The following is a 17,953-nucleotide window of genomic DNA, read 5'->3' as shown; positions in this document are numbered from 1 at the left end:
TCAAATTCATTGTGTTCATTAAACTTAACATTATGATTGTATCTCTGATTTAAATCTTGCTGTAACCCTCTTTAGTTTCCTTAAAGGAGACATGTTTATTGTCCATAACGAATTGGAAGATGGCTGGATGTGGGTTACAAACCTACGGACAGATGAGCAAGGTCTTATTGTAGAAGACCTGGTAGAAGAAGTGGTAAGTAATTTTTATATTAAAATTTCTTAAATTAGTGATTTTTTTTTGGTAAAATAATATTGAAATAAACGAAAGCTAGCCTGTTTTCTAGTTCTGTACTTTTCCAAACATAGTTATTGGATCTACGTGTTTTAAAATAGTATATCAAACCTTAAGCCTAATTCAGTATCAATAAAGTGCTTATTTATGTGTTATCCAAAGAGAAGTACAAATGAATGGTGCTGTAAATTTACTAGGCAGTTTCCTAGACTTGACTGTCCTGGTGAAGAATCTGCTACCATTGTATATTTGGCATGAAATGTTCACAACTGTACAGAATGTAATTTTGCATCGTGGTAGGTCTTTCTCTTTTTTTAAGGATGAAGTGTGGGTTAAAAATGTATTGATGAGTTAATTATACCTAGAAGGGCTTGTGTGGGTGCAGGAAGCTAACCAGGTGACCTGCAGATAATTCAGTTACTGTAGGTAAACAGATGGTTTAATATACTTCAGAAGGGGGGGGGGGGGGGGAATTTTTTTTTTAACAAGCTCAACATTATCTTGAAGTCAAATATTATCAAATATTTTTTATAATATTTTTCTGCACAGTACATGTGTTTTGCTAATAGCAGTGTTACCTGCAGGTGCTTCTCACGGATCTGTCAGGATGTGAATAGCTAAATTGAAGTTACAGTACCAGACTATTGAACTATAGGATGATATATCAGTGATTAGGTTAACCTTAGGAAAGCTGAGATTTTTAAAAAACTTCCACCTCTACAGAAGGACTTGAAACATGACAGAAGCAGTCCTCTGAAATAACATATTTTGGCTGAATTTCCACTTAGTGAATGAAGAAGAAAACTTCTTTACATAGAACTGCAACAAGCCCTTTAGTTCAAAAATGTCTCAGACTTCTTAATGGGGCTTTTTTGTACAAAAGGTCTTAACCTATGAAGGTTTATTTTTTTTAAACTGAGCTGTACTGTTGTCATGCACTTAATATGTTAATTTTCTCATTAGGGAAGAGAAGAAGATCCACATGAAGGCAAAATGTAAGGATTTTTGTTTTGTTATTAAAAGCAGTCATAACTGTTTGTAAACTTCAACTATGAGATTTCCCAGCTTTGGGAAGGTGAACCAAAGAGATGTATGTATTCATCTCAAGGCTTTTTTCAATACTAGTTGCTAAAGATGCATGAATAATTAACATGAAAAAGTGATGTAATAGGTATGCCTATTGCTAATGGGTTTTGCAGTTTTAACATCTTAGATGAGTCCCTGTGTGATCACTTGCAGCCAAAATACGCACAATGGTGTATTTCTTGAACATAGTGTTTGCCTTAGAGGTAAACTTTTTTCAGATCTGCACAACTCTAAATGCTGGAGAGAGAGCAAAGTACCATTAGGAAAATGGTAGTGTGATAGTTACAGCTTGTCTCTGTTACCTTCATGTAATAACACTTAAGCTTTAAAGAAAAAGACAAAGCACTATAAGATTTGTTCCATTTGCTTAAATACTTGATTTGTTTTAAAGATTGAATACAATTTAGAATCAACAATGTATTGATATGTCAAGCTGTTGACAGATTATGTTCAGTAGTAAAGGTGAGTGGCAAAAGAAAGTTCAGAAAAACTTCTAGTGGCTTGATTATGTCATTTGTCCTCCATTTGCTTGCTGTATATGCCCCTGCTGCTTTTTTCTCTGTTGCCCAGTTTGTGGTCTCCAAGAGGCTGATGGCTGAAGGAGGCATTTTTTGTTATCATAATAGCAGAAAGAAAATCACTGGTGTGTTTGTTGTTTGTGTACTGTTTGCTAGTGTTCTGCTAGTCAATTTGGCAGTAGGGATGCCTTCAACTGTAGGATTTTTTACTTACTTGTTTGCAAAGTAGTTTGTAGCAGATGCCTGGAGCTTTGATACTCTCTGCCTGCAGTTATTTGTGCCACTCAAAGGAATCCTGGGGAGACAGCGATTCCTTTGAATGTTCCAGTAGCCAGAAATTGTCCTTTAAAGGTAGTATAGAAAAAAAATTAAAACTAGAGCTCTTTTCTGATACATAAAAAGTCCATAATTTAGCTGTGCTTTAAAGGACAGAATAAGCTATTAAGTTGTAGCATGTCAAGCTGTTCTGTATAGTCATAATTATCAGGCCAAGACTGGACAGAGGCTGCTGAACATTTTTAGGATACTGCTCTGACACAGGACTCTAAAAAGGTATGAAGTGTGAGATCAAAGGAGTTTGTATTCAATATTCTAACAAAGCCAGGTTTTATTTCCACAGCTGATGGCAAAATTGTTTGAATTTTTCTGAACAGTATTTAACCTCCTTGTTTGAGCTTTGGATTTCATGATTGAACTAAATTGCTGTATGAGACTGACTACAAATAATGCCTATCAAATTATCTACCATTTAGACAATTCATTTTCATCTCTAAACACAGTTAGATCCGACATTTTTATAGAAATCAATTTATTTACATACCTGTTGATGTTATTTTTTTTCGTGCTATTGGTAGAACAGAATCATTAAGTAGCATAATCATTGATTATCTCATCTATATGTATTAGGTCTTTTTAAATAAAGATCAATTCATAGGTGCCAGAGCCTTGGATGTCACCACAGCCAAAAAAGAGAGCTGGTAGTCTTGCTTTCTAATTTTTCTCTTCATCTTTGTTAAGATGGTTCCACGGGAAGATCTCCAAACAAGAGGCTTACAATTTGCTGATGACAGGTACTTGTATTTCTGATTGAATGGTAGTGAGATGGCACAAAGTGATCCTATTCCTATTAAACTATGGCAAAACTTCCTTTTATGTGTGAACACACTAGTGTCTTAGTCTGACCAGCCCCTGTGGTTGTTACCTCTGTAAAATACTACATTGGAAGAAAACTATTGTGGCTGTGAGTTGGGTATGTTCTCAAGTACAATTAATTTAGTAATTCTTTATTTTTTTTTTAAATTAATATATCTGTAATAAATTATTTCACTTAATGATATCTTCATCAAAATGCTGTGGAGAATATGCTTTTATCTACTTGAAAGAAAATATATTACAAACTTTTTTAGCCTTTTCATAGAACAAATTTCTTTAAATGAAAACATCAAGATTTCTGACTGAATTTGTTAAATAGCATACTTTAAATATTAGAACAGAAATTGTTAATTTTTAAAAAAATGTTGTCAAACTATTTTTTGTATGCTCTTGTAAAGAGGCGGCAAAGATGTGGCTGGGTTGCCAGCTACAGCTAAACTATTTTGCATGAATTTTGGCATCTCAGTACTAGTTCATCTAGTTCAAGATCACTGAACTTACCTCATAGACTTTGTATTTCTTGAAGTGCGCAATTCTTGCTAATTTACGTTGGAAATAGATTTAGTAAGGGCTCATATATAACACTAAGAGAAGTAACACTATTACAATATCTTTTCAGTTGGTCAGGTGTGCAGTTTTCTTGTGAGGCCTTCAGATAATACACCTGGTGATTATTCACTTTATTTTCGGACCAGTGAAAACATTCAGCGTTTTAAAATATGTCCAACATCAAACAATCAGTTTATGATGGGAGGCAGATACTATAATAGGTAAGTTTTAACAGTAAAATGAATTGTGCGTATTTTGTATTTGTGTAAAGAATTTGTATAACTTGCTCCTGATAATTATTACTGCTATGATTATGAGACTGTAGTTTTCTTAATAGTATACTAACGATGTTCCCTAACTTGCATAGTATTTACTTGTAACTGAGCAAATTCTTAAAGCTAGCAGAAGCCTCACCGTAGTTTCTTTCAAATTATTGTCCTTCTTCTGCAAACCTGTTTCTTCACACTATAAATTGTGGATTGCTCTTTCTCTACTTACATGGCTTATTGGGAGGACGACAGGCTGGGAGCCCGCACTCTAGGTGATGTCAAACTAATTAGCAAATTAGTGGAACTCTTATCAGTCTCAAATGGTTTTGCAGCATTAAATAGTGTATCTTCAGAAAGTTACTACATTAAGCAAGCTACTACTTTAGATTAGAATAGAGTGCTGGATTCACTTGAGGCATGTATATAAATTACATTTATCTGAAGAAGATTCTTTCCATGATGTTGAACAGAAAACAAGATTGTAAAGTTAAGCGGCATGAAGTTATGACAAAATGCTTTTAGAAATTTTTTTTAATATTTCGGTACCTAGTTTGCAGAGATCTTGCTCCTGAAAGAGAACCTGAATAGATTTGAAGGCTTCATTTTTCTTGCATGCTTTGGAGTATTTGTACTATGCTCCTAGGCGTAAATTCAGTCCAACTCAGTATGTACTGCAAGTTGCTAAACTTCATGGAAGTTCAAGCATCTAATGAAGTATGCAATGCGAGGTAATAAGGCCACAACATGAAGATAGTAACTGCCAAAATCCTCTAGAGATCTACTGGAGAGGGCAATAAATTAGGAGTGGGAAAGAGGGAATAACTTTGTGGGGTTTTTAATTCTTGTATTAGTTCATTTCATGGGGACACTGTAAGAAAGAAATCTTTAAGTATGTGAAGACTAATATGGCTTTGTTGTATGGAGTAATCGGAAGTGGCTGAAAAAACAACAAATATGGCATTGAATCCAGAACAGAGATATACAAAGTATGAATTTATGCAAGATAATGAAACTATTTATAAGCATTTCTTGGTGCTGAGAGTTCTGTCTTTGTGACTTATCTAAAAATGCAGTGTTGTCTTCAAGGTGAAAATTTCAGATTTAAGAAGTGTTTCTTGTTGTTTAAATTCTTATGTTCAACAGTTCCCATTAACTTTTAGCTTTTTTTATATTAAGCTGTTCCAAATAAATGCTTTTAAGGTATCTCTTTTGAAATCTGGTATTAGCATTAGAATAGATCTTTACAAAACTGTCCTTGATAGTAGAGTATTTTTAATATTCTCTTACAATTTTTGTGATTGTAATTGGAATAAAATAGAAAATGAAAGCAATCTACTCTTTGTCTACAGAGTATTGGTTACAGTTACAGTCTCAATAAATTATAGACCTAGATTTTCTGTACAAAAGAAAGAAGCTAAAGAATAGTAAGGAAACACAAAATGGAGGAAGTTTGTTTTATTTCTCTGACATTTTGAATATCTATACATGGGACTGGGACCACTATAACCTATATAAGCAACAGTATGTCTGCTTGTGTTCCAGAAGACATTACTGCCCGTGATCATAGGGAAGAGGTCCTGGGTACTTCTCAGGAATCTCCTAGTCTGTGCTCGTAGGCTTATTTTTTCCACCAACCTGTTCCTTTTGTGTGTGTTTCCACCACTCTTTATGTAAATGCTTAAAGTTTCTGTTGATGAGTATGACCGACAGGCTGTGTTTGCAGTCTGTCATACAGAGATCTGCTTTCATTATTTTGTTCTCTTGCATCAGTTCTGCAGAAGAGCCAGCCTGTAGTCTTTTAGGTGTTCACTTGAAGGTCCCAATATATAGCACTTGTATTGCATACGTATTGCAGGAATCATGTTGACTATGTAATGAGGAAGTATTTTCCCATGGACTTTGGTAAACCATTTAACTTTTTTGTGGATCTTTCTGTTTATTCCATGGATAACAAATTACTCCATTAGTCATCTTTCTACATTTTCATGAGAAAACTGGCAACGCTGTTTCTTGGTGGTTGTACTGAGTCTGACTGGTGTGAAGTTAATTTTCTGTACAGTAGCCGGTATGGTGCCGTGATTCATATTTGTGGCTAACACAGTGTTGATAACACACCAGTGTTTCAGCTCTTGTTGAGCAACGCTTGCACAGTGTTGAGGCTTTCTCCGTTTTTCAGAGACCTAAACTGACCAAAGAGATATATTGAGTAATAGAAACTGAAGGGGATGTTGCACCTTCCAAAGTGAGTGTTGCTCAGACTGTTTGAGCATCAGTCTGCTTATGAGAGGTGGTGAGTGATTGTTTTTGCATCACTGGCTCCCTCCCCCTCTTCGCTTATTAAACTGTCTTTATCTTGACCCATGAATTTTGTCACATTGGCTTTTTTTGTTTTCTGCCCTATCCTGAGGGCAGGGAATGTGTAAGCACTGGAGGGTGTTTAGTTGCTGGCTGGGGTCACCCCTCCACAACCTTTTAATGCCCCTCCTCTTCTTTCTCCTTTTCTTGAGGTTTTTATGTCTGAGTGTGATATGATGTGGCAGGGAATATCCCTTTGGCCAGTGCAGGCCAGCTGTCCTGCTGTGTCCGCTCCCAGATACTTGCAATGTGGGTGGCAGGGGAGCAGAGTGGGAAAAAGGAAAGCCTTGACACTGCAAGTGTGGCTCAGCAATAGCCAGGACACCGGTGTGCTGTCAACACAGTGTTTCAGTCATACGTCACACAACGCTGTATGGGCTGATAGGAAGAAAATTAACTCTGTCCCAGGTGGAACTTGCACAGTTGTGATTTTAGTAACTGTGTTGTGAGATCTCAGTCCAAAGATGCACAATTCGTGGTGTATGGCTTTTACTGTGAGGGTGGTCAAACACTGCAACAAGTTACCCAGAAAGGTATGGAGTCTCCATCCTTGGAGATGCTCAGGGTGTGGCTGAACAGGGGCCAGAGCAACCTGCCATCATGTTGGCCCTGCTATGAGCTGAGGGCTTGGGCAAGGTGGTCTGCAGAAGTGCCTTCTGTGCTCAGCTGTTCTGTCAATAACTTCCATATGTGTTTCACAGTGTTTCTATGTAAGACAGCATTTATTAATGTTTCAATTATGATTTTAGAACATGTGGTAGCAAAAGCATACCAGGCCATTTCTCCATCCTCTTCTTCTCCCTATCTGCCTTCTTTCCAAAATTCAATATACGTAACAGGTAGCATTCAATAAAACCTGTAAAATTCGGGATGATTCTTTGTTTCTGGTGATTCTATGTCAAAGGAGAAGATAAGAAACATTAGCCCAATAGTTTATAGAGCGATCAAGCTTTCAAGTTATCTTGAATTTGAGACATTTGGAGTATTTGATATATTTCAAAATAATTTGAAAATTTATTGGCAGATAATTTTGTTTCAACTGGTAGATTAATCTGTATTGTGATGGGCTAAACAATTTAACAATTTGTTGCCTTTATAATTAAACAGTGTATAGAATTCTGTTGCTTAGTTCTGCTTTCTGGATTCTTCATTATTTGAAATGTCAGCTGTTCAGATAGCTCTCAATTCACTCTTTAAATATTAAAAAAATGGTACTACTCGTGATGGTAAGATAGTTTTAAAATCATTCAAGTAACCAAGGCCTGGGGAACCTAACAAGCCCTATACTGAGCATTTTAAAGTTACTAAAGTAACTGTAATGTTGTATTGAGATCCATCTTTATTTCTGTATATCAAACCAAGCTTAGCATCTTTTTTAAAATCCGTGCTTATTTGTACCTTTCTTGATACATTTTGTGTAAGTAGGATTTTTGTTGCTGTCAGACATTGAAGAAGGCTATGATTCATTTTCCTGTCCCCTAGATAAGTTTTGTGGTCAGTCTGATTTCATGCTTGGTGTTTTACATATTAGATAAGTCTGATCACTTGCAGATTCACATTCTGTAGTGTGCTTGTCTGGAGATACCTGGCATCTTTGCAGTGTTCAGTTTGTTGAGACATTTGAGCTGTCATAGCAGTAAGGCAATAATACCAGTGGCCATCAGAATCGAGTTTGCTTGCGGGAGAGGGCTGCAGAGCCAAGCCTTTGGTCGCTCTGTCAAGGCATAAAGTCCTAGTCTGCATGGTGCTCTGACTGCAAAAAGGAGTTTTCAGGTGCAACTGAGTTTATTCTTCAGCTCATTTTACGAAATCGGAAAAAATTAGGTACCCTCCTTCTTATATTGAGGAACTCGTGCTGGTATTTTTAACCAAGCAAGGAGAGGAGGCATTGGCAGTCAAGGTATTCTTGTTTTGATGAGGGAGAAAAATTACAGAAGGCTGTTTTACTTAGTACAAGATGTTGGCAGTAGCTATTCAACATGCAAAATATAATGACTGAGTCATTATTTTCTGTAGTGTTGCAAAATTTAAATTTTTATGCGGAAGATGGCATATGCAGACTGCATCTCAGTAAAAATGGAAATAAATTATTTGATTTCAGTAACACTGAAAGAGAAATTCATGTCATCCCTGGCAAACAAAAATATTTATGGGAAGAGTAATCATTTTATGAATCATGCACTAGTTCATAGCTTTGGAATGAGAGAAAAGTGAACAAAGATACCTTGCTATAGCTTTATGTAAATGTTTTTTGATAGTATTTTTACAGTATCAGATATTGTTCCTGTGTTGAACACAACTGTATCCAGTTGTAACAGCTCAAAGATTTAATTGCTGCATGCCTTGTTGATTATCTTTGCACACATAGCTAAGTACACATGAAGTGAGAAGACATGCTCAATATATTTTTGTTTTCTACTTAATTATTTAGCTCTTTTTTTAGGTTGGTATTTTGCATATGAATGATTAATTTTTATTGATGTTCATGTTGCTGTTCTTTATTACAGTGTAAATTTCAGTAAGTGCAAAAATAAGTTAGAGCGACTCAAATGCCTTGAGTTTTCAGGTTGTATCTGTCACTACGTCTCTCATGAGCCTTCCAAATGCAATTGCAGTCTCAATCTGGCAAGTAGAATGAATGCTTCCCTGTAGAGGAATGCTACTGATGGAGTATTTAATTGCACAGGATTGCTCAGTGATTTCTGAGTATGATCTGTGTAAACTCTGCTTTAAATATTTTCTGTTCCTGTCTTCCTAGAAAGAAATTTCTCTGCACTTGGGGTATCTCCCATTCCCCTTCCCTAGTTCTTTTAAACTTTGAAAATTATTACCAATGAAACAGCAATTTTTAGCCTGATTGGGGAGCTGGTAATGCACATGTGCTACTTGAGTCTGAAAAAAGCAGTGTCCTCATCTGGCATTTTAAGTAAGGAATTAAAATATTTTGCAGAGTTTAGACTTAATACATTCTGAATACAGTTTTGTGAACTTTCTTGACTTCGGTATGGTAGTAAATTCTCATTGCTACAAATGAGATTATGATGTTTAATGCTTGATTTTATTAAAACTTTGTGAGAAAGTTTTCTGTGGTTGTATGAAAAAGCAAATTCTCAAACAGGAAAAGCTAACCTGTTTTAACGTGTACATCCTGTATTTCTTATTGGAACAGTATTGCTGACATCATTGAGCACTATAGAAAAGAACAGATTGTTGAAGGATATTACCTTAAAGATCCTGTTCCAATGCAGGTAAGACATCACCTCTGAGTGTTTGTTGTTGAAGACACAGACCTAGTCATCATCAAATCAATTTATGAACTGAATTACAGCAGATACACCAATGGTAGTTAAACAGCATCATCTCCAATTTTATTTTTTTCAACTTATGTGTTTCTTTTGTTTTATCCTCAAATGCGTTCACTTACCAAAAGTTGGCTTGTAGTCAACAGAAAATATGGTAAGCTCTCTCTGTCCTCTGAGGTGCTCATCCTCTGCTATGTGCCTCTAGCTCTAGTCCCTGGCTCAACCATGTTGTGCCTTAGTCCCATGTTGGGTGGAACCAGGCTACCCTCCTGTCTTGTGTCTGGGGTTTTTCTTCTGCCAGAGAAAACCTGTATGCACAGAAGAGCTTCAGGGGTGATTGCAGGACTTGTTCTGGAGCGCTTTTCCCCCATAGCAGAAGTTCATCCTAAGAGACCACCAGTAATAAGCACACCACATCATTTAACTTTTCATAACCTTATAGCTTGTTATAAAGTATAGATGTATATTTTATTCCCTCTCTGTTCCCAAACTTTCTTGTTTCAGTGGTTAGAAATTTGCCTCTAATTTCCTCCCTAAATTGAGTTATGGTCAATTCATACCCCTTTGTGAGATCTGTCCCATTAATACAAGAACATTTCTTGTATTCTCCCTTAGTCAGCTCACTAAGCTAAGCATAGCAAACCTGATCCTGTCCCCTTTTAATGTTTTTGTGGTTGCCCTGCTGCCACCAATTGTGGTGCAAGCTTGCCCTTCTTGAATGAGGTGGACCAGAACAGTTTACAGTACGATGTCATACGTAATTCCCTTTCTCTCTGGAAAATACTTAACAGAAATACTTAACAGAATATAGTTGTCATTTTCTGTGGTGGGTTGACCCTGGAGAGCAGCTAAGGACCCACCTTTGCTCACTCCCCTCTCCTGCGGGATGGGGACAAAAGCAAAAAAACTCCTGGGTTGAGATAAATACAGGTTAATAAGGAAAGGAAGGGGTGGTGGGAGTGATGCAAAGGCACTAACTCGCCACCTCCCACAAGGAGCCTGATGCTCAGCTGGTCTCTGAGCAGTGGTCACTGAGGAAGACAGACAGAGAGACACATACACACTCTCACACACCCTTACTTTTATTGCTGATCATGATGTTATATTGATGGAATATCCCTTTGGTAGTTAGCATCAGCTGTCCCGGCTGTGTCTGCTCCCAGCATCTTGCCCACCCAAGAGTCCCACTGGAGATGGAGAAAGTCCTGGGCTGTGCAACCACTGATCAGCAAGAGCCAGAACACTGGTGCCATACCAACACTGTTTTAGTCACAGAACCAAAACACAGTTCTGTAGGGGCTGCTGTGACAGAAGTTAACTCTATCCCTGTAAGACCCAGTATATTGTCATAGCCATGTTATGTCATAGCTCAGTCCTCCTGTGAATGACTCAGCTGTTCACGTTTCTCATTTTCTGTTTTCTGGTGGTAAGTATCAACAGGTGTAACTTTTATGTTGTACTAGTAGACTTACACCTTGTTATTCAGATCTTTCCTATACTGCTAATTGTCTTGTGTCATCAGTGCTTCCCAGTTGTTTGCTGCTGTTAACTCTTGCTCAGTAATGTGCTTGGGACAAAAAGCAAATGTGAATCCTGAGACTGCTCATTGAAAGGCTTCACTAGTAACTTTCCTCATGCTCCACCATTGTTCTTGAATCATGGCAGTAATTGTCTTCATTTTAGCTTTTTGCATATGCACTTGCAGTTCCTGTATTAATAATCTGTGCATTGACTAATTTTCTATGTGAGACTACTTCAGATTCTTTTATCCTGTTCAGATGTATTTGTGACTTGCTTTGTTTAAAAATTCAGTGGTCAGTGGTGCAATTTATTTGGCTTTGTGATACATCCCTTTCACATACTACCATGCTCTATGTTTTTGAGGGTGGAAAAAAAGATACTCAAAAGTCTTGCACACTTCTAGGGTCAATCTGATTGAGTGCCTGTGTACAATATCAAATTTACTTGAAAATATTTGTCACTAGATCTGTTGTTTTCTGCACTGTTCATTGTGTAGTTATATTATGGAGATTACCTTCAGCTCATAAACACCTGGATGTTGCTTCCATTGTACATCCTGTAATTCCTGTTAGTATTACCAAAGTATTTTTCATCTTGCTTTTGTCATGATGTTCAAAATCATAATTCTTGTAGATATATGGGCAGGAAGAAAAGTAGAATATTTAATATGAGCCAGTTCACGTATCGCTTTTTATCTCAATGTTGTTCTTACTGCTTGACAGTCTTGCTTTTCATGTTTTCTTATGGCTAAAGAACTTTTGCTGATCAGCTTACTTGGTAAGGTCAAACTTGGCTTGGCTTTTGGCTATTCTCATTTGTTACTTGCGTTTCCAGATCCTACAATTTTCTGTGTGAATTTATCCTTTTTTCTGTTTCTAGTTTCTACTTTCTTCTCTTGTCTTGTTCTATTCAGTTAGGACATGTGAGTTCTAATGAAATTAATGAGACTGTGCAACTTTGAGTCGGTTTTAATTGTAATCTGCACCATTCTTATTGCTTCAGAGTTTATCCATGATTACTCAGTCCTGAAACTTTGGTAGAAGACAATTAGAAGCTAGATAAATCTTGAAAGACTTGCATAAATTTAACACAAATCACTGAAATGCTGCTTTCTATTTAATATGAAAAAGACACAATGTTACTTTGTAGAAGTTGGTCTGTATTGAAAACTTTCTTCTTCCATCATAATTCTGGAAATATGGAAATAGTTATATTACATTTATAGCAAAGGTATTGTATGAAAAATGGTATTGCTTTATTAAAATGCATGAAAGAACAGTAGTAGTGAGTAGGTAACATTCAGTAAGATGATCTTGGTTGTGGTTTCATAGTATGCAATTTTTTAATGGCAGTTTCTGAGCTTAAAATATGTTTTTCTTACATGTTTACCAGCACCAAGAACAAGTGCTTAATGATACAGTGGATGGAAAGGAAATCTACAATACAATTCGTCGGAAAACAAAGGATGCTTTTTATAAAAATATTGTCAAAAAAGGTTATCTTCTGAAAAAAAGTGAGTTTGCTTCCATAAATTATTTTTCTGAACAAGAAAATGCAGGTATGGATTATAGAACCCTAGAATATCTCGTGTTGGAAGGGACCTGTAAGACTCAGTCCAACTCCCTGCTCCTCACAGGACTATGTAAAACTAAACCATATGACTGAGAGCATCATCCAGACACCCCTTGAACTCTGACAGGCTTGGTGCCATGACCACTTCCCTGGGACCGACTGCTCTCTCAGTGAAGAACCTTCTCCTGATGTCCAGCCTGAACTTCCCCTGACGCAGCTTCATTCCCTTCCCTTGTATCCTGTCGCGCGTCACCAGAGAGAGATCAGCACCTCCCGTTCTACTGCCCTCCTTGAGGAAGGTGTAGACTACCATGAAGTCACACCTCACTGATGAGGTCACCCCTCAGCCTTCTCTTCTCCAAGCCGAACATGCATACTTAGTGAATTTAGTAGTGGTATTAGAATTGAAGTGGGGAAAAGGTTCTACAAAGTGTATGAAGAGTTTGAAAGACTTCTTTCCTTTAGTAGTACATTATTAGAACAACATGATAGATAAAATTACATGCAGTGTGAAAACGTTGAATAGCAGTTCTGAAAAAAATCAGAGCGCAGCACAAAAAATAGGCATCCTTGTCAAAGGTAGCATTCAAGCTCATTAAAGTATATTTTCATAAAAAGTGTTTTTATTTAATACAGAATTCATTAAATTCTAGCTGATGGAGTAGGTTAGAGATAGAACAGTATAAATCTGTACATTCATTGGAGAGCACAGCTGGTTTTATTTTGCTATTCCAAGTTAGGTCATATGTTTTAAATCTTAAGTTTAAAATGTATATTCTGCTGTACAAGATACATAGCAACTTTTTTTAGGGCTCCAACACTGACAAGAGTCAACATAACATACAATTAATACATTAGAAGCTGACTGCTTGACTCATCTCGATATAACCCTGAAGAATTGCCATTGAGCAAGTATTTGAAGTTCTGAGGAAGCTAGTCCCTTACTAAGTGTTACATTTCTACTTTTTAAAAAATCAGCATTAATGGAAACAGATAAACTATCAATAATAAAATTTCTGAAATGACAGAGACCATAACCGGAAGGATAAGCTACAGATTGTAATCTGAACAGCAAACAACAGTGAGAAAGAGGGTATGATTTTAAATACAGCTAAATATAAAGGAGACATTAAAAAACACAAACCACCCCAAACTGTAGACCCTTTGAACTGAACAAGAAAAGCATCTCTTCTGTTGAGAAGGCTGATTTTGAGAGAAGGTGTCACAGAGTGAGGAATCAAGTAAGAACTAATTGAAAACCTTTAGCTAAAAGAAAGATGAGATACTTTAAATGTGCAAACCGGAATACAGAGTAGGTGTAGAGAGATGCACATAGCTGCATATGGAACAAACTCAGTAAGATCACTTTCATCTAGGAGGCAGAGTGTAATAACTGGATGCTAGACTTGTCTTTTCAAAATAATGCTAATACTCATTTACTGAGGTCCATGGTTGTTTTATGATGATCAAAGTATAAAATTAAGGCTGAAAGTTTTTTCCGAATGGTACTGGGACTTTGTATTAATTAGTTGCAGAAAGTTCCTAATCCGTTGTAGTTCAGAGAAAAATTTCTCTGAAACAAGTGGAACCAGCCACATGCTTAGATATGGTTATGTTTGGGCCATGTTTCAGATTTAAGTTTGCATAAAACATATTCCCATTTCTGTTCTCCAGCCATACTGTTTTAATATACTGTAATACAATCTGTTAACATTAGTCAGAGGTTAGGAGTAACTTTCTCGTGTCAAGAGTCTGTTTCTTCATTAAAATTGTAATAAATGGGATCCACCCATCATTATTTGCAAACTGTTTAGATACGGAGTCTTAACACTGACAGGAATCCACTGTCCAAGCAGCTTATATGCACTTGCTTAATGCTGTTAAAATCAGTGAAAATGTTTAGAGAACGTTGTGCAATGCTACCTGCATCTGTGAAGAGGGTCTAGTTGTAGCCACATGTTGCATCAAATTGAGTATGTATACTGATAATATAACTTAACTCTGATTACCTGTACATTGTTCTTCTGTTTGCAATTTGACAAAAACTTAACTGCCCTCTTGGTTTTTTTATTTACAAAATTTATACTTTCTTTTAAACAGTATCGTAACTTTTTTCTTGACTCTCCTACAGGTAAAGGAAAGAGATGGAAAAACTTGTACTTTATATTAGAGGGAAATGATGCCCAGCTTATTTATTTTGAAAGTGAAAAACGAGCCACAAAACCCAAAGGACTAATAGACCTTAGCGTGTGTTCCGTCTATGGAGTACATGACAGTTTGTTTGGCAGGTAGGACACTGGCTTTTAATTCTCGTATGTGCAGCGGCAGAGTTGACTGCTAGTTTGAGGCATGTACATGAGACACGGGCAATGTGTTGCCCCATCTTGCATTGTGGCTCTTGGTTCATACCAAGAGTCTGTAGTTGGTGTGGATTGCAAGAGCATAGGTAGACAGATGTAGCTGGTGAATAGTAACTTGTTTAGCAAGTAACTGTTTAGTAACTTGGCAACTCGATTGCTAGCAACTGTACATGAACAACTTCTAGCTAGACATTTTAGAATTTAGTATTAAATTTTTATTGAGAAATAAGATGTGATGGTTTGAGCTTTTTTGCATTGTAATTTTTGAATATTGAGTGCATTAATTGTTCCAACTTTCATATTACAGTCATTAGATATTATGAACCAAGGGTTTTAATCCTTTGGACAAGATAAAGAATTTTGTCAGTTCCGAAAGATCTACATTCTTTTGATAGGTATTTGAAAGCTAACTTGGTTAGATGGAGTCCGTAAGTGCTTTTCTATTTAAGAACAAGTACTTTTGTTAGATTAGACCAACTTAGTAGTAAACTAGTTCATCTAAGTCAACATCCTCAGAAATGTGTTTTTGCATAATTAATGTATTCAGAGCTAATTTTCACATCAAATCTTATTTACTGTAGTATTTTGAGATTCAAAATATGCCAACTGCAAGGGGTATGAGTATCAGCAAAGAAGTTGAGAGTCAAAAGTCTTTGCTGTCATTGGTAATTAGCAAGAAAGAGTTAACATATTTGTTCATTGGTAGTTGCAAAAAAAACTTGTGCCGTCCTGTGTTATAACACCATGTAGAAGAAATAGGTATGCTTAGTCCTACAAGTGTTAGACAGGAATTCTAGTTATCCCATTGACCTTAATATTTATTAAAAAATTATATATAGTCAACTTCTGGTTATTTTTGTGAAAAAACTTCAAGAAAAATGCTTAAAATTAGTGGCATTTCTTAAGCTGCAAAACTGGTGCTTTTGTTTGATCTGGTTTGTGGGGTTTTTAAATATTTTTAATAGTTTTGAAAAAAAGTGGTTAAACTAATGGAACGAGGAGCATAGATACAAATAAGGAGTACCGGAACAGTAATTAAAAAAATACTGAAATGTTTTTTATGTAAGTTGGCAATTATGCAGGAAGCTTTGGTGTATATTGTAAACAATAGTTAACAGTGACTGCCTCTTAAACAGTTTTTAAGAAACACTGTGCTGTGGGTTAAAGTATAGTTGGACAGTGAGTGGTACTAAACGAGGGTAGGAGGAGATGCATGGTTGCACCAGCTTAGGAAGCCGTTGGTGAGAGACTATAGCTCAAGGAGAGACAAGGTTCCTCCTGCATTTTAAGTAGCTGGTAAAAACTGATGTTCCCCTTTTCTCAGAAGTACAGTGAAGTCTAGCTTTGATGGTTCTTTGGTGGCAATGATTTAATTAGCCCCAGACTCTGCTACTTCCTGCTCTCCCCCACCCTTCTGCGGATGGCCACAGAGTACCGTGTCAGCGTTTCTCCCAGCAGTAAAATGCATGGGGGAACTGAAGACTGAAACTCCTTTGCAAATGAAGTAGGGTCCTTCATGTAACGTTGGTTTTGGGAAAGATACATTTCCTTGAGCACACTGTGTAAGGTCGTGAGTGAAGCGTGCACTTTAAATAGCTTGTAATTTAACAACAGGAAGTACTTGTGATTGACTTTTTGGCAAATGAGTGGAGGTACATAAAAAGGCAAAGACACTATAATTGCATTTAAGGTTGTGGAGGTTTGTGTCACAGACATTCAATGATCAGTATATGATCCAATACACATTTTATTGGTTGTGAGAGCTGTGGGACACATTCAAATAGGGGATTCTTTGTGTTAATATTGTTCCTGAACTCCTGAAAGAACAAATCCTTAATGTGCAGTTAACTGGTTGGGAACTAATGGTGAACGTCTCCTGCTTTTAAAGTCTCTGGGAATAGTCCTTGTTGACAAGTCTTTTCCGTTACCAGATGGCTCTTTTTTGCCTTGAGTGTAAGTCAGCATGTACAGGCCATTCTAAAAGTTTCTTGATATTCAAAACAAACTAGCTGTACTGAAGTGTGGTTTTCTTAAAATGACATAATACATTCAAAATGAAATGCAGTTTTGAAGAACCTGAGAAATTTTTTAGTTGGAGTTCTTCCTCTTGCCATGTGAGATTATGCTACGTGTATACAAACAAAAATTGATGCAATGTTCTATGCTCCATACAGACAAACTGCAGAAATATATTAGTTCGGTGTAAACTTTGTTTTGGCACAGATGGATGAGTGAAAGTGTCTGTTACTATTACAAAGAATAATAAAACTTTGTTTTGTTTTGTTTGTTTTTAAGGCCAAACTGTTTTCAGATAGTAGTTCAGCACTTTAGTGAAGAGCATTACATCTTTTACTTTGCAGGCGAAACTCCAGAACAAGCACAGGTGAGAGTTTTTGTTGGTAAATACAATTTTTAAAGTAACTTTTTGCCATATGGTGTTTAATGATATTGCCCTTCTTAAACAGGAAGTGTATCACAAATAGTTAGTGGCTGTGTCTATGTTAGCAGGTGTTACAATGGAGTAGCAGCGGACGTGTAAGGGGAGCAGTTAGAGCTGAGAATCCAGCACCTACGTTAACCTGCACTTGGGGGTTTTGCTTTGGACAAGTTCCAGTCAGGTCCCATGCACTGAACTTCCATTATTTTCCATCGTGTGTTTCTGGAGAACATTTTTTTTTTTAGGTAGTTCATTTCAGAAAAATAATTTACTTTCCAAGACTTTTGCATGTTATAAACCCAAGCACACTAAGTGGGAGGTTTCCTTCAAAGGCATATTGCTGATATGAACTAAAATGCTAACGCATATATGTGTGCCCAGTGACCAAAGTATATTGAACACCTGCCTTTTGCAGTTGCTTATCCTGTCCATAAATTGGTGCTTGTTCATGGTCTTGGGCCTGGATCGTGCACAGAAAGTAAGGTTTTCTAATTTTAGTTGGTATCCTTTCATTACTAGCTCTGTAGCAGTTATGTTTGCTGAGTAAGAATTGAAGGATTGAAGCGTAATTCTCTGAGATTCACTCACCAGCAGAAGGGG

The 17,953-nt window shown here is 36.7% G+C and overlaps 1 protein-coding gene across 1 annotated transcript in view; it reads left to right on the top strand.

The window, feature by feature from the left end:
* Positions 1-17,953, top strand: part of RASA1 (RAS p21 protein activator 1) — a 64,918-nt gene that overhangs the window by 25,557 nt on the left and 21,408 nt on the right. The window contains exons 5-12 of the mRNA XM_075739273.1: positions 76-193; positions 1,196-1,227; positions 2,854-2,906; positions 3,608-3,758; positions 9,331-9,409; positions 12,377-12,497; positions 14,688-14,844; positions 17,212-17,299. Of these exons, the coding sequence (XP_075595388.1) occupies positions 76-193; positions 1,196-1,227; positions 2,854-2,906; positions 3,608-3,758; positions 9,331-9,409; positions 12,377-12,497; positions 14,688-14,844; positions 17,212-17,299 (799 nt within the window). The remainder of the gene's footprint in view (positions 1-75; positions 194-1,195; positions 1,228-2,853; positions 2,907-3,607; positions 3,759-9,330; positions 9,410-12,376; positions 12,498-14,687; positions 14,845-17,211; positions 17,300-17,953) is intronic.

This window comes from Balearica regulorum, chromosome Z, assembly GCF_011004875.1.
Source record: "Balearica regulorum gibbericeps isolate bBalReg1 chromosome Z, bBalReg1.pri, whole genome shotgun sequence".
NCBI lineage: Eukaryota > Metazoa > Chordata > Aves > Gruiformes > Gruidae > Balearica > Balearica regulorum.
This window is presented reverse-complemented; position numbering and strand designations above follow the sequence as displayed.